This window comes from Quercus suber, unplaced genomic scaffold (assembly GCF_002906115.3).
Source record: "Quercus suber isolate HL8 unplaced genomic scaffold, Cork oak 2.0 scaffold_1113, whole genome shotgun sequence".
NCBI lineage: Eukaryota > Viridiplantae > Streptophyta > Magnoliopsida > Fagales > Fagaceae > Quercus > Quercus suber.
This window is the reverse complement of record NW_027070518.1, coordinates 21,971-38,382: the sequence shown is the minus strand read 5'-3', so window position 1 is coordinate 38,382 and position 16,412 is coordinate 21,971. Positions and strand designations below refer to the sequence as shown.

Genomic DNA, 16,412 nt, shown 5'->3' with positions numbered 1-16,412 from the left:
ACCTGGTTGGCATTTAGGTTCTGAATAAGTGATTTGATCTGTTCTGTCATCTGCTCTAATTCCCTCTCTATAAATTCAATGTTCATACATGAATTCCACACCCCAAAAAAATATACAATGACATTGATATATTAGAATGGGGACAGATAGAGAGATAGCAATATATACACAACCAGAATCCATAAATTTTTGACTAAAAAGTAGGCTTCTGCAGGCATATAACCTTAAACCATCAACCTGAATTCAACCTAGTTTTGAACTATGAAGCAGGCAACGGCTCTACTTTATGTGGGGCATTCTAGTCAATAGACTGAAAGCCAAATAAGGTATGCATATGGATTGTGATAAAGAATGGATGCAATCAAACTAAAAGATTAAGATAAAGTATAGTAAGCCACATGAATCTATTAGTTTTACTCCAACCAAATCAACAAGAATAGTACTTACATATACACATATACACACACACACAACCAGAATCTGGAATTTTTTATTGAAAAATAGGCTTCTACAAACAATATAACCACAAATCATCAACCTAAATCCAACCTAATTATTATTTTTTATTGATAAGTAAATCCAACCTAATTATCAACTATCAAGCGGGCATACGGGGATGCATATGAGTTGTAACAAAGAATGGATACAATCAAACTAAAAATATTAAGATAAAGTATGGTAAGCCACATGAATCTATTAATTTTACTCCAACCAAACCAACGAACTTAGTACTCACATTGCATCTATTAATTTTCATGAATCTATTAATTCACGCATATTGATGTGGATTTTGGATGCCCCAAGAGCAACAGGTATAGAGCTCATTGAGAAATTTTTGGCTCTAGTGAACGAGCTATTTCAACCTCCTAAGAGGAACAATCCCACAGAAGGAAACAAGTAGCAGATGGAGGAAAAAGTTAGATCAGCATTGCTTCTCTCTGTTGTGATCCTCCTGATTGCAATTGTGGCTTGAGCCCAAAATGATTGAATCACCATAACTTCAGCAGAAGAACGCAAGAATAAACCATATTATTTGATCAACAGGGAGGTACCATTGGTTAATGAGTACCTATCAAGTTTCAACCCTTTTTTGCCCTCTATATTCTATATGTTGCAAAACAATTATGTTTCCAAATATTGTTTTGAACTCCTACATTTGTTTCTTAAATAAAATCCTGAAGGTCTTGAAGGAAAACTCACATACTTCCAGTCTTCTATCATGGATATTATCGACCACGTTTGCCAATTTAACTTCATCCATAACATTATCTGTTTGCAATTCAGCTTCAGACTGTAGTATGCTACATCCATCTCAGCTTTTGAACCCTGCATCTGAAAGACACAGCGGGTCAAGTGATGGGTTTGCCTTTTCTAGATTCATCTTTGTTCTTCCACTCGCATGACTGAGTTGGAATAAGTGCCAATAATGAAGCTAAAGCACAGCTGGCAAAATTATATTTTGGAGTTATAATTAATTAGGTAAATGAATCTAAAAGAAAGGAAAAAAGATAAGTCCACTTCCAAAAAAACTTTAATTATGAAGGAAAAACAATGAGTTACAAGTAATCATGAGAAAAAAAAAGTTGATTAAAAAGAAAAAAAAAACAAAAAAACAAAAGAGAGAAGTTCAACAATCTTCAACGATGCTGTTGTTGGAATAAGTGCCAATAACAAAGCTAACCTGCAGCTAGCAATATATACCATTTAGAATAAATTAAATCAAACAAAAGTATATGCTAAAGGAAAGCAAAAAAGATAATGCAGCAATGAACAAAACTAGGATTAAGTACAAAAACAATGACATACAAGTAATCAAGAGAAAATTTAGGAACTAATTTGAATTCGTTGACTTACAAAGTTTTTGAACCCTTCACATTCCTTCAACCTTCCAGGTCACTTTCACTAGATTCCTGCCAATCATCACGCTCCTCAGCACATTCCAAGTACTCCTCACAATCAGATTCACCATGGGCCATAAATTTTGTGAGTGTTTCAATCCTTTGTAGGTGTGGTAGGTCATCAGAGCTTCCTTCTCCACTGGGTCCAATTCCATCACAATCATCACGGGTTTCCTTGGCTTTGTTACCTTCTGCTACCACCGCCAAATTGTTGAAATTTTGAGGGAGAACATCCAAGCCCTTATGATGAATGATGTTGTTGTTTCTACTTCGAGCCATAGCTCGGTTGAGATCCTCAATGTCATTCTTGTATACCATACGCAGCCCGCATTTCTTCACCTCCAAGTCTGGGCTAGTTCCAAAATAAATGCTAATCTGACTAAATCCATTCACATCACATTCCCACAATGATTTTCTCTCTTTCTCGGGGTAGAATTGAGGAAGCAAATAAAGTAGCCAAATATGATCTGATAAAACAACAATATTGCCAATGGCTGGTGCAGAAGACATACGTTTTCCATTGGCTGTCAACCAACAGAAAAGTGGATCACGATTGTGATGAGAACAAAATACAACACAAACAGCAATCCCCATCCACTCATTACACAATTTCGAATAAGATTCTTGTATATTCACTTCAGCCCCTATACTTTGATGGCTAAACCAGTCTGGAATTTCAGTTCCGGGAATAACAATGTCATATGCATTTAGCATATAAGACATAAGATATTGAGAAGACCTTAAGGCATGACTGTTAGACCTTAACGAGTCAAGGAAGACAAAGAGAGAGTGAGAGAAATAGGCTTGAAGGTGTAGGTCCCTGATGGGACTGCCATCCACACCAGGGACCCTAATGCTAACAGAAGTTTTGTTCGGAATGAACATAAGGTGCTTTTTTATCACTGCAAAGAACATGTCAATGAAGTCTTGATTGTCAACTAGTTTACTACAATCAGAGAGATAGAGTCTTCGCTCAATTGAAGAATTTGGTTGCAATATATCTAGAATAGTTTCCAAAGAGGTACAACCATATGCATTAATGTAACCAATATTTAATGGAAGCTTTGGCAACAATAGAAGTCTTGTGCAATTCTCCACGTGCAAATATATCAGAAAGGATAGATGAGCAATGCTTTCCGGAAGACAACCAAAATTATTTCCACTTAGATCTAAATATTTTAAAGAGAATAAGCTACTAATACCATTGGGGATTGCATTTAGATTGCAATAACTTAGATCCAAATAGTTCAAAAAACACAATCCCGATTGAGAAGTCAATACCAAGCGATCAGGAATTCTTGACTTAAATCCACCCAAAAATCTTTTTCTAAGATTTTCTAATAGAGCATTGGAAGAACGTATAAGTCTTGTAGATGTTCTACTCACATGAAGCTTCTCTCCACTTTTAGATGTCCCCAAGTTCTCTAATAGTTTGCTAAGCTTTGTGCATCCGGAAAATTCGAGATTTTCAAGTGACTTCATATTAAAAAAAGTGCAAGGAAGAAACATAAGATTTTTGCAATCTCTTACACTTAATGAAGCAAGACGTGTTAAATTCCCAATTGATGTGGGTAGGTATGTAATACCAGTGCTATCCAAATAAAGCTCTAATACACGTTTCATGTTTTCCCCAAACTTCGGAATTTTTTTCACCTTTGAGCAACCAGAAAAAATAAGAATCTCAAGAGACTCCATTGCAAACTTTTTTGGAAGATTTTTGAGATTTTTGTAACCTTTTAGATTAAGACGAGTAAGCCTTTTAAGAAAACTTATTGATGGATGAATCTTACATAAGTTTCTACAATCTTCAAGATCCAATTTCTGAAGAACTGGGACTTCACTGAAGTCTGGGGTTTCAATAAGTTTAAGAGAATTTTTTAATTCAATGAATTTCAACCTCCCAAAAGACTGCAAAAGCAAGAAAAAAAAATTTAAAAATTAGCTTCTGCAGAGTCTTACAATTTAGTGAAACTTTAAAAAATAAAATAATAAAACAAGTTGTATAAGGGTTCTTAAATTACCTTTGTTCCTTCCCAAAGTCGTTCAATGTAGCTGCAATTCAAGCAAAGTTTAACAAGCTCATTTGATTGGAAATTTGATGGCAAAGATTTTGAAGGGTACCAACTCCAATCAAGAAACCTTATGCTATTAGGAAGATGTTTGGGATCATGCATTAGTTGAACACCATGAATTTGGAGCACTTTTAGACGGTACAACCTTGTAAAGGATTCAGGATGCCAATATGCCAATTTGGGGTTAAACAACTCCAATACTATGCTTTGAATCGCACTTGTTCCCTAAACAATTAGGAAAAAGGGATTAGTGTAAGTAAAAAAGCATAGAACTATTATAATTTAAAATGTTTTTTTAAAGCAACAAAAATAATAAAGTATTTGCTCATGTTATTTAAATATAACATCATACCATATTTTTTGTCAGCACATGGTCAATATCTTGATACAGCCATAATCTACTACGCTTCCCAAGGTCATTAGGGGACTCTTGCCGAACTATATACCGACCCATTTCTTGTATTAAATCAAGCATCCACAATTGTTGGTAATGCAATTTTATGAGAGATTTATCAATAAGAATCCGTAATCCAATTTCAGGGCAAAGATCAAGACAATCTAGTATTTGTATGACACTTTCTTGATTCTTGTGATTAAAGAAACACGCAATATATAGGAAAATTTCCTTCTCGGTTTTTTCTAGTCCATCAAAGCTTATTCGAAGTACATCAAGGATTTCTCTATGAGGGTTTTCTTTGAGCCTATCTAATGCACTTTTCCATTCACATATACCTTTATTTAACAAAAGGGAACCCAAAACTTCAATGGCTAAAGGAAGGCCACTAGCATAATGTACAAAGGCTTGGGATAGCTCTAGATAATCTTCAGTAGGATTCTTTTTTCCAAAAGCTTTCAAATTAAAAAGTTGAAAAGCTTCATCATAATTCAATCTTTCAATCTCATATATTTTATCTACTTTATGGCACTTTAGCAAATGCACATCTCTTGTTGTTATGATAACTCTACTACCTGGACCAAGCCAACCATGCTTCCCAACTAATTTATCAAGTTGGTCTAATTGATTAATATCATCAAGAACAATAAGAATCTTTTTGTGTCGTAACTTAGTCTTGAGCGTGAGAACTCCAATATCAACATCTTGTATACTCATACTTTCATCCAAAATTTGAGTAATAAGTTGTTGTTGTAACTGAACTAAAGCACCTTTCTCATAAACTTCCCTAACATTATCAAGAAAGCAACAAGCTTCAAATTTATTAGAAACCATACGAAAAACAACTCTTGCTAGAGTTGTTTTTCCAATTCCCCCCATCCCCCAAACCCCTATGATGCGAACATCGTTTGAGCCTATAGCCAAAGCTAACATGAGTCTCTCCCATCGAGAAATTATTCCTACGAGGTCCTTGGTATCTTCTAAGAATGAATTTCTCAACTTATGCCACAACTCTTCCACAATGTTTTGGACAATGTATAAGTCGGGCCTACAATGAAGAGACAATAACATGTTGTTAGTTTAAACTGCCAATAAATAGGTCCAAGAAAAAGTAGAAATTCAGGGTTCTATTCTATTGAATGAAACAGAAAATTGTAAATTAATTGGCTCAAGACAAAATTGAAAGAACTATGTACGTTTATGTAGGTTTGATTAAGGTTCAAAACAAGGCCAAAGATAAGAAATATGTTTTTTGAATGTTTAAAACAAAGAAATATGTCAAACTGATTATCAATTACCTATTTTGTACATACCACCCGAATAGATTGGCCACTTCTCTCAATGCATCTCTCCACGTTTGCACCTTCTCTTTGTTCTCTTTAAATCGTTCTTCATGTTCAATAAAGGCTTGAGCAAAGAATCCTGTTTGTTTCCGTACATTAGATGGATCAACATTGTAAAAAGTTGGCAGAACTGTCATTCCTTTCTCTTTCATACATTCAATGATCTTTGCAAGTTCCTCCAAGCACCAAGTAGAAGTTGCAAAGTTTTTTGAGAGGATGACAATTGCAAACCTTGATTTTTCTATTGCTTTAAAGAGCTCTTCTAATATGGATTTTCCTCTCTCAAGATTTTCATCATCTCTAAAGGTTACAACACCCTTCTTTTTCAAGGCCGCATGTAGTTGGCCAATGAAACTGTTGCGGGTGTCCTCACCTCTAAAACAGAGAAAGACATCATTTGACCATAAAGCCTCTGAATTTATTCTTCCTAGATCTTCACTTGAGACTTCATGACTCAATTTATACCATACTTCTCTCACAATGTCTAGGATAATTTTTGGCTCAGGGCTGCAATAAAGAGAGAACAGTATGTGGTGAGTTTACACCGGCATTAAATTCAGGTCATACCTACAAGGTCTAAGAGAGGTCATGGTAGGCATTAAATAGGACCCCAAAAAAAAAAAAAAAATCTAGTGTCCTACTATGTTGATTGAAAATTAATTGGCTCAACACTATTAAACAAACTACAAACACTTATGTGGGTTAAGGTTCAAAACAAGGCTATATATAATGTATGAGAGGAGTGTTATTATTATTATTATTTATATCTGAGAGGCGTGTTATTTGAATATTTAAAAGAAAGAAATATGTCAAATTGGATTACCTATCCTGTAAATGCCACCCTTTAAGACTGGCTACTTCTCTCATGGAAATTTTCCATGTTTGCACCTTCTCTATGCAGTCCTTGAAAATTTCTTCATGCTTTGCAAAGGCTGGAGCAAAATTTCCCAATTGTTTCCGTACATTAGATGGATCGACACCATGAAAAATTGGCAAAACTATTGTTCCTATATCTTTCATGCATCCAATGATTTTTGTAAGTTCATCCAAACATGATGAAGAAGATGCATAGTTTCTTGAGAGAATGACAATTGCAAATCTTGATTCTTCTATTGCTTTTAAGAGATTTGATGAAATAGATTTTCCTGTCTCAAGTTTTTCCTTGTCTCTAAAGGTGACAATGCCCCTTCTTTCCAAAGCATCATATAGAGGGTTTGTAAAACTATTGAGGGTGTCCTCATCTCTGAAACTAAGAAAGACATCATATTTCCATTGTGGTGTTGAAGAAGAAAATGATGATGAAGATGAGGCTTTTTTAGTGCTCATGGAAGCCATTGGAAATATACTGGCAGATCTTGAACCACGGTAAAGACAAAAAGAAATCAATTAAAATAGGGAAAAAAAAAATTAGAGAAGAAGAGAACAAATTGGTGAGGATTTTTCATTTCAAAGATGCATCCATTTTGTTTTGCTAAACCTAAAACAATACAAATTATATCATATTTAAAACTATTCCCTAATATTCCAACAAACTTGGCTTGTCACATTATAATAGTATTAAAAGAAAAACCTTTTTTATTTGACAATCACAATTGCTAGCATACAGAGATGAAAAAAATTCAGATAAAAAAGCAGAAAATTTTTTTACGTTCCGCCCATTTTCCATCAATTTTCTCATCATTGGAATGGAAATTGAACTCAAACTAAATATAAATTTAATAAGAGGAAAAAAAACCAGAGAATTCACACAAAGCATTGCATAAGAGAAGAGAGGACCTTGAGGAGGCGGATCACTTTGTCAAGGTCGAGGTGATGAAGAGGTTCAAATGACTGGTCTTGAGGAAAAGGGGAAATAAAAGAGAGATTGTATGTTGAGCAGGAAAACTATGTTAGCATTGAGGAAAAGAGAGAACTTGTGGTTCTGTTCTCACGTAAAATAGAGAACTGTGACAACTTTAACCAAAGTCTGTGGTTCTGTTCTCATGCAAAATCCAGAATTGGTTTCCGTTTGGATCGTGTAATTGAGCTTTTTTTTATTTCCTCGCACATATACTCATAAAAAAATATTAAAATTATGACCCTTTTTTTTAAGGCTTTTAATGATTTCGTCACTAAAAATCTCTAAAAATTACTAAAATAAAAAACAAAATATCATCTTACTTCTAAACTTATACTAGCTGTTTTTTTTTTTTTTTTTTTTTTCGAATTTCAACTTATGGCGACCACTCATGATAATAGCTTTTTATTATTAGACCAAAACACCAATCAGTTTTAGTGTAGGCAGTGATTGAATTCCAGATCTCTTATACAACTATCAGAGATTTTATCAATTGAGCTAACTGAAACCCACAACTTATACTGGCTATTGATCCGTGTTTCCCACAGTTTTGTAAATATTTAAGTTTTGCCAAAGATTATGTGATGGGGCAACAATTTTCAAACATGTGAGAAACACATGCATGTGTGGATTCTAATGTTGTGAGAGATTACATAACTTGACACGTTTTCAAATAGAGGAAACTGGAAACAGACATAGTCATGTGAGTGTGTGTGACCTGACAAAAATTCCAATTTATATTGTTTTTTCTATAATACAGAGGCTTTTAAAAGGAAGACAAAGTTTATTATAGCTTAAAGCTATAACTTCACTTAATATCTTTTTATTGGGTATTTTTTTTTATTGGGTGTGAATTTGACAAATCCACCATTTAATTATATTTCCTTCTTATATCTTCCATATATGCGAAATTTCAAGAAGATTAAAGATCAATAGTTGTCATCAATCATATTTTTAAATTTCAAATTTTGTAGTTTAAAATTATATATAAAAAAAGTTTATGGATCAAATAGTAAATAACATCCAATTTGCAGGAAATTTGGCATGTGTGTTAAGAATATAAAGAATATGCAATTCAACGATTAGATTAAAAAAAATATATAGCTATGTTAATTTTTTAAGTGGGATCTATAGTCTTAAGCTACAAAAGTTTGTACCCAAACTTTGTCTTTATAAGGAATGGTCTGCATAATTTTTGTAATATAAGGAATTTTTCTCATAAAACTATTTCATATTCTGACTTAAGTTCATGAGGGTGAAATTTATAACTATCAAACATACGTTTTTATATACTCACAAACATATGTAGATTTATACAAGCTTATGGACAAGCACAACAAATACATTATAATGTGTGTGTGTATCTATATATACAAAATACTGGAGGCCAACTTGTTTTAAAAAAATGCCACTCATGTGAATATAAAGCAATATTTTAATATTTAGGAACCCATAAAAATATAGTATATCTATTATATTGTATTTATTCGCTAGATTGTTTTATAGCTAAATAAGTTTTGTTATATTTTTTTCATATTCAAAATTCCACTTATAATTCTTGTTTAAGATTTTTGATAATTCAATAAGCCTCAAGTACAATTTAATAATTTATATAAGTTTTTGTTAGACTCATAAAATGATTAAATTATTACAATTTTAAACCATATAATAACCATTTGTGCGTCTAAACCTTTTTAAAAAAAAATATCATTTTTTAAAGTTTATTATATAATTATTTCTAAATTTTATTATTTATACATTTTATGAAAAAAAATGTCACAACTTAAATAATTTTAAGTTAAACTCATAAAACTTTTGAAAGGTAAACAATAGGTTTTGTATCTTTTTCCTCTTGAATTATACTTTTTGCTTCTATATTTATTTATTTACCCTTATTTTTATCTTATTTTATTTGCTTTTGAACCTTAAATTTTAATCAATATCATATACTGTATATAAAAGCAAAAGTTAAGAGAAAGTTAAATCCTATAATTAAGTCTATTTGGCCACGTTGGAAAATGTTGGGTTACACGTGTGAGTGAAGTCCCACATTGAATAAAGATGAAAAAGAATGAGTAGTTAATATAACATAATTGAGCACATACCCATTGGGGCTTAGGCCTTTTGGGTTAAAGTGCGTTTCTATATGTTATATTAATTACTTAAGAAAGCTCCCCAAGCTGTTTATCTCCTCAACAAGTGGTATTAGAGCCCATGGTGGTGTGCGGCGAAGGTGGTGAGGTGTTCATGGTCCCTACGCAGTGGGGACAGAGAAAGCCTAGACGGCCCACACACAAAAATCCTGGAGAAGAAAAAAGAAAAAAAGCCCAACAAATGAATGTTGCTAATGGTGATAAATAATGGTGTGATGCGAGGTTCCCATGGACATGGTCGTGCGGGGTTTCCCATGGATGTGCGTGTGGGGTTGACACGTGGTTCCCATGGATGGCGTACGAGAGACCCATGGATGACGCGTCGATGAAGTGAAAAGCCCATTAGGCAAAGGGGAGCGAGTAGGACTTATTCATAGCCCACAGAGAAGTCTTGAAGCCCATAGAGTGGTAGAGACTCACACGTGAGGGGGAGATTGTTACACGTGTGAGTGAAGTCCCACATTGAATAAAGATGAAAAAGAATGAGTGGTTAATATAACATAATTGAGCACATACCCATTGGGGCTTAGGCCTTTTGGGTTAAAGTGTGTTTCTATATGTTATATTAATTACTTAAGAGAGCTCCCCAAGCTGTTTATCTCCTCGATAGAAAAAAGCCTACTTAAACTTCTACCACAAAGACATTTTAAAGTAAAAAAAAAAAAAAAAACCCTAATTTTTATCAAAAATAATAAATTCACAAAAACTCAATTGTTACACTGTTTGAGGAGTCAAGAATTATAGAGACCTCATGTGGAAGAGTTTATGGTTGTGCCATGTGGTGCTTTATTAGAGTAGTTTTATATTTAGCCTTCTACATTAACTTCTCCACACTGTATTCCAAACAATGGCATAATGTTTTAAATTAGTCAAACAACTAGAATACCTTTATTATTTTAAATGTTTTAGATAGATTCAATTGATAACTTTTCAATTTTCTCTTTTCTGCTTAAGAGATGAGTTCAATGTAGAATTGCAAGAGTCAGATTCAATGGATTGGGTAGGGAAAAGCGCTTATAATTAGACAATCAATTGAAATACAGACACAACGTTGTTTTGGATTTTGGATTTTCTAAACAAGTATAACACTACCACTATCTTGGTATAACAGATTTTCACTAGAAATTATCTAGAGCATGTTTTGATTTTTTAAAATAATTTTATTTTCTTAATCTGGTGATCACAATCATTTTTAAGTATTATTTATTTGTCAGAAGTTAATTGACTAATCATGGTTTTGGATAGCTGTGAATATGTTAATCCCTTTGGGATGTACTCAAATTTGGTTTGCAAAGTTGTAGTGAGTTATATACTTATATTTATCTTAATACACCTTTCTATCTTAATGCTTTTCTAAGAGTTTCATATAAAAAATAAAAAACTTATCTAAGAGTGCTACAGCTGCTCCATTAGATGGGTTAAGCCATACCATCGTCTCAAACTCACCCCAAACATCAATGATTAAAAGGATTGGGTGTACATTAGATACATCTAAGTTTATTGGAGACATGGATGAGAGAAATATCGTCAAATGAAACCAAAATCGGAAGAAATGTCCTAACACCCCTTGAACTTTGGAGTAGTTGTCTTGACACCCTCCTAAACTTTTATTTCGGTCATTTAGTACTTAAACTTTATTGATGCATCAAATTGCTACTTCCGTTAGTTCCATTTAATAAATAAATGTCTACAGTGTGGATGAAAGCAATATTAGCAGGTTCAGTTTTGAGAGAGAAAACCTAGGAGAGAGGATCAAATGAACTAGACCACTTCATTCCTAGGCCCACCGAAGCCGGCGTTTGGGGTTCCACTACAGCCGCCAAGTTCATGGTTCTGCCGGATCTGGTTCAGTTTTCTCCCTTTCGTGCAGGAGAGAGAAATCAAAGTAAAACTTTTTTTTTCCAACTGTTTCTTTCTACAGATTCTTTGTCAAATTAGCAAGATTAAAAAAGAACCTTTTGCTAGTTCCACCATTCAAAATTGTTTCAAACTGTTGTTTTATGCTGACTTTTAATATATGTACTTTTTTCTACCTTTTTAGGATTTTTAAATTTTATGAACGCCATCCACTGGGTGTGGTAAAGTCCTTCCTCTCTTGGTTAAAACTTCTGGGCGTGAGCCTGAAAATAAAACAAAAAGAGAGAGACAAATATAGAGACCTGAATAAGCTAAGGAATTTGGGGTGTGGTTCTAGTAGGTTCACCTAGCTTGCTCCTCTAGTCCTCTTTGGATTTTTTTTCAAAATAATCACAATTTTCAAACAATTTTGTTAGTTAGCATAGTTTCCAAATTATTTATGAAACTAACATCTCGAGGCTAATATGAGTTCACTGTAGCAACTTGAGTGTATTAGAAACAATTTCCATTGGAACTCGAGTCCATGGAAAACGATTTCCGGTGGAACTCGAGTATTATACACTCAAGTTCCTGCTCTACACAAATAAAAAAGAGAGAAACAGAAGAGAAAACGACCTTCGCCTGAGTCGTGGGTTCAATCCGAGCTTGAGTTCGTGGGTTTCACCTCTTGGGTTGTGAGTTCGCCGCCTGGGTTCGTGGGTTCGCTGCTTGAGTTCGTGGGTTTTGTTGCTTGGATTCGCCTCTAGGTTCACTAGTCGCCAATTGAGTTCATCGTTCACCGTTTGTTGGGTTTGCTGGTCGCCCTTCGTGTGATTTCTGCTTTGATCCTTGTTTGTGTTTGTGTTTGTGTTTTTGTTTTTGTTGTCTCTTTGGTTGTCGCGGATTTATTTTTTAGTGGGGTTGTCGTGGATTTTTTCAAAGGGGTAGAAGAGGGAAGAAGAAGGGTATCTCAGCTTTTTGGTTTTTCTTTTGTGGAACTCAAGTTTTAAAAAACTCGAGTTCCAGGAGAATTTTCATTAAAATCGAGCCTGTGATACTCGATTTGCTATAGTAATCTCGAGTCTCTAACTCTCGAGATGTTAGTTTGCTAAATAGTTTAGAAACGATGCTAAGTAACAAAATTGTTTTAATATTGGTGTTATTATGAAAAAAAATCCAGTCCTCTTTCTCTCCTAGGTTTCTCTCTCTAAACTAAACCTACAAACACTTCGTTTTTTATAATAATAAAAAAATGTTTTCCACACGTGATTAGAACATTAGTTTATTAAACAAAACTAATGGAAGTATTTGACACATAAGTAAAGTTTAGGTACTAAATTGACCAAAATAAAAGTTTACGGGTGTCAAGGCAACCACCCAAAAGTTAATGGGGGATGTTAGGACATTTTTAAACCTAAATAGTAAAAAATAACTCAACATTAAAGTGTCAAAATTGTACTTTAATCATTAATTTAACTAGCCTCTGAGCACGCACTCTCTTCTTTTCTTTTTCTTTTTTTCTTCTGAAGGTCATTATTTTTTATTCATCCTAATTCGAGGTTAATGAGTTTCCAAATCACACAAATACCTAAGGGTGTGATGGTGAATAGCATAAAAAAAAATTAGAACATTGTTGACTTTATGAGAAATTATAAAATTAAAAAAAAAAAAAAAAACGCACATCATAAATTATAACTCTATATATACCTAAGGGTGTGATGGTGAATAGCATAAAAAAAAATTAGAACATTGTTGACTTTATGAGAAATTATAAAATTAAAAAAAAAAAAAAAAACGCACATCATAAATTATAACTCTATATTAAATGAATTCAGAAAGTTAGTTATACCTTCAAAAAATATGGTTAAAATAAAAAAATAGGGTTAAAATTGTAATTCAACAAAATTAAAAAACAAAAAATTACTGGAGAAACTTTTTTCCTAAAAATAAGCACATACTCTCTATTTAAATATATCCCACACACATTTGATACATTGTTTCCTAAAAACTAGGGCACACTAAACCTAGTAGTTTACTCATTTTCAAAATCCTAAATTTTATTTTTTGTAAAACCCCTTTATGTGTAACCTCACTAACAATAGACAAATTTAAATTGAAAAATTACATTAAACTCAAAATAGATAAATAAATAGCCTCATCGCACATATGGAGCGCGTGTGATGAGGCTAGTATATTATAAAAATTGTTTTCATCCAAACTCTCACTAGAGATAGCATGGACATTCTAAATTAAACCTGCTGGGATGTTGTGACCCAGTGCTCAAGATAAAATTGGTTGCAGACTTACAAGGCATAAGCCAAGGAAATAAGAATGAAAAAGAAAAGCAAAGGAGAAAAGGACCCAAAAATAAAGAGGGATATGCACAACCTGCTAAGTTCTAACCCCACATACATTCAAGCATTGTATAACATACATCAAAAGAAGTTACTGCAGAATTTTACCAATGAAAAAAAAAATTAATACCACATGCATTGTGCAGAAACATTTAGTTTGATTTCAGGTATACAAATTCTAAATCTAATTATTTACTATTTCTAAAGTTAAACAATTAACTATCAAAATACTGATAATTACTTATTCCTGAAAATTACATAATCTTACACTTAGAGGAAATGGGGAAGAACAACATAATTGATCTACATTAACAGTATCATAGCCACATCAATGAGAAAACATTCACAGAAACCACAAATATTATTAGGAAATGAAAATGAAAATGGGATTGAAAGAATGAATGGTATTTTTATTATGCCAAAGGCCTTGTAGTTGAATTGGCACCTCCCCATGCACAAAGTGCTTGGGGGTCTAAAGGGGGAAAGGGTTCGAACTGCGAGGTTAGTAACATGTTATAATTATCTCTCATAAAAAAATATTTTTATTACTAAAAAAACAAAAAGATAAAAAAAATAAAATAAAAATGACAGAACCTGAGATATGTAATAAGAGATGAAGTTTGAGATGTTGAACTTCGTCGGTGTGATGTTTGATCAGAGCCACCAACGCCTCTTCTTGCTCTTCTCTGCTAACACTGTTACCGTTATTGGAATCCAATTGACAAAATCTAACCTTGAGCGGACCAAAATATGTTCAGTGAAAAACCTAACAAAACAAAATCAAAGCATATATGAATAGATCAAAAGAATCAATTGCCTAAAACAAAAGCAGAATAAAGAATGCAAATCACACGAGAGATGCAGTGAAAGAGAGATGGAAAAGAGAGAGGCAGAGTTAGAGACAGAGAGAGAAGAGTGACAGTGAGAATTCACTCAAATTTCTTTAAGGAACTCGTGTCTTGGAGATGCAAGTTCCAAGTGGATTTTTTTATCCATGTCAATTTTTGCCAAGTCTTAGAACTTGAGTCTTTCAATGAGCTCGAGTCTCTAATGGTCTGTTTGGATTGATAGGGAATAAAGTAGAGTTGGCCGGAAATTAGCCTAATATCCGGCCAACTCTACTTTACTCTCCCTCTCTCTCCCTTCAATCCAAACAGACCATAAGACTCAAGATGTTACTTAAGTAATTAGTTTGCTTTTCAGCCACATAACGAAATTGTTAGTAAAAACAACCTAGAGCAAAAAAAATCTCCCAAGTGAGGGTTGGTAGGGAAATTGGGTACTATAATTATTTTGGCTGAATTTAACATTAAATCATTACAAAAGTATCCTCTATGTTTTTAATGATTTTTGAAGCATCAATCCTCTTAATCCTATATCCAGGAAAAACACTTAGCCTTGTCAATTAAAATGATGTTTCCATTTGGTTTTTGCCAAAAGTATACAAATTATTATCAGATTCACAACTATTCCTGAACGTGCTTAAAGTTAATTTTTCACATAATAGTAATAAGGGAAAAACATTGGTTATTTAACAACCACATTTGGTATAAGGGGAGAAATTCAGACACTATAAAGCAAAAGTGAAACACAAAACTCAGTAAAAAAAATCTTTATGTTCCTTCCCTTTCCCTCCTTTCCCTCTGCTTTCTCATCATCCAAACAGAAATTGAAACACAAACTAAATATCAATTCTAAAAAACAAAATTAAAGCATTGCATATGTAAGAGAAGAGAGAGGACCTTGAGGATGCGGATCACGTTATCAAGGTCCAGAAGACGAGTAGGCTTGAACGATTGGTGGTTTTAAAAAAATCTTTCCTTATGCTCAGTAACGCTCAGTTTGAGAAGTAAAAAAAAAAAAAAAAAAGAGACAATAATTGAGGAGGAAAACTATAAGCACATGTATATAGAGAATTGCTTGGTATTCCAGGACCACCCTCTCTCCTCTCACATGCTCAGTCTAAGAATAAAATAGGTTGTATGTTTCCTCCCACTAGCATGTGGTGAGACCCACTCAGCTCAGAGCGGAAAGAAGCATGCACTTGTAACAGGGAAAAGGAAAACTATTGTGATAGGAGGGATCCTTACTCCAGACTATCTAAGAAATTTCCGGATATATAAAGTTGGAGACTTTTGTTGGAAGTATCTGTGATTGGAATTGCCTTTACTTGATTACTTGAGCACGTTCCACGTGAGTGGTAACTAGCAAGAAGTTTGTTACTGAAAACTGATTGTTGCTGAAAACACTGTAGTAAAATAATTTTTAAATGTGTAAATAATACCATGGACCTATTTTTAATATTTTTTAATGCATAAACAGTACTGCTACAGTGTATAAACAGTGTGCTACAATGCGTGAATAGTGATAATTGTATCATAGTGATTTTACTGTTCATGCGTTAAAAAAAAAAGTTCCAAAACGTGAAATAAAAAACGCAGCCGCAACTTTTAGTGTTATCCAAACACATACTATATTGGTGGAGTCAAAACTATAATTTTTTTGGCTTCACAGCTACAGTGCAC

The 16,412-nt window shown here is 33.4% G+C and overlaps 1 protein-coding gene across 6 annotated transcripts; it reads right to left on the bottom strand.

Annotated features, from left to right (window-relative positions):
- Positions 1 to 470: 470 nt before the first annotated feature.
- Positions 471 to 15,952, bottom strand: LOC112010924 (TMV resistance protein N). Of its 6 annotated transcripts, none has more exons than XM_065769317.1 (8): positions 15,630 to 15,952; positions 14,482 to 14,653; positions 6,531 to 7,061; positions 5,663 to 6,214; positions 4,323 to 5,412; positions 3,920 to 4,195; positions 1,855 to 3,806; positions 471 to 1,332 (listed from the first exon to the last, which is right to left on the bottom strand). In XM_065769317.1, the coding sequence occupies exons 3-7, from the start codon at positions 7,040 to 7,042 to the stop codon at positions 1,881 to 1,883; spliced, it is 4,356 nt and encodes a 1,451-aa protein (XP_065625389.1). In that variant the 5' UTR covers positions 7,043 to 7,061; positions 14,482 to 14,653; positions 15,630 to 15,952; the 3' UTR covers positions 471 to 1,332; positions 1,855 to 1,880. The 6 variants fall into 6 exon arrangements, with proteins under 6 accessions (XP_065625389.1, XP_065625390.1, XP_065625387.1 ...); XM_065769318.1 differs by lacking the exon at positions 471 to 1,332 and adding an exon at positions 1,339 to 1,443; XM_065769315.1 differs by lacking the exon at positions 471 to 1,332 and adding an exon at positions 1,489 to 1,687.
- Between the last annotated feature and the right edge of the window lie 460 nt (positions 15,953 to 16,412).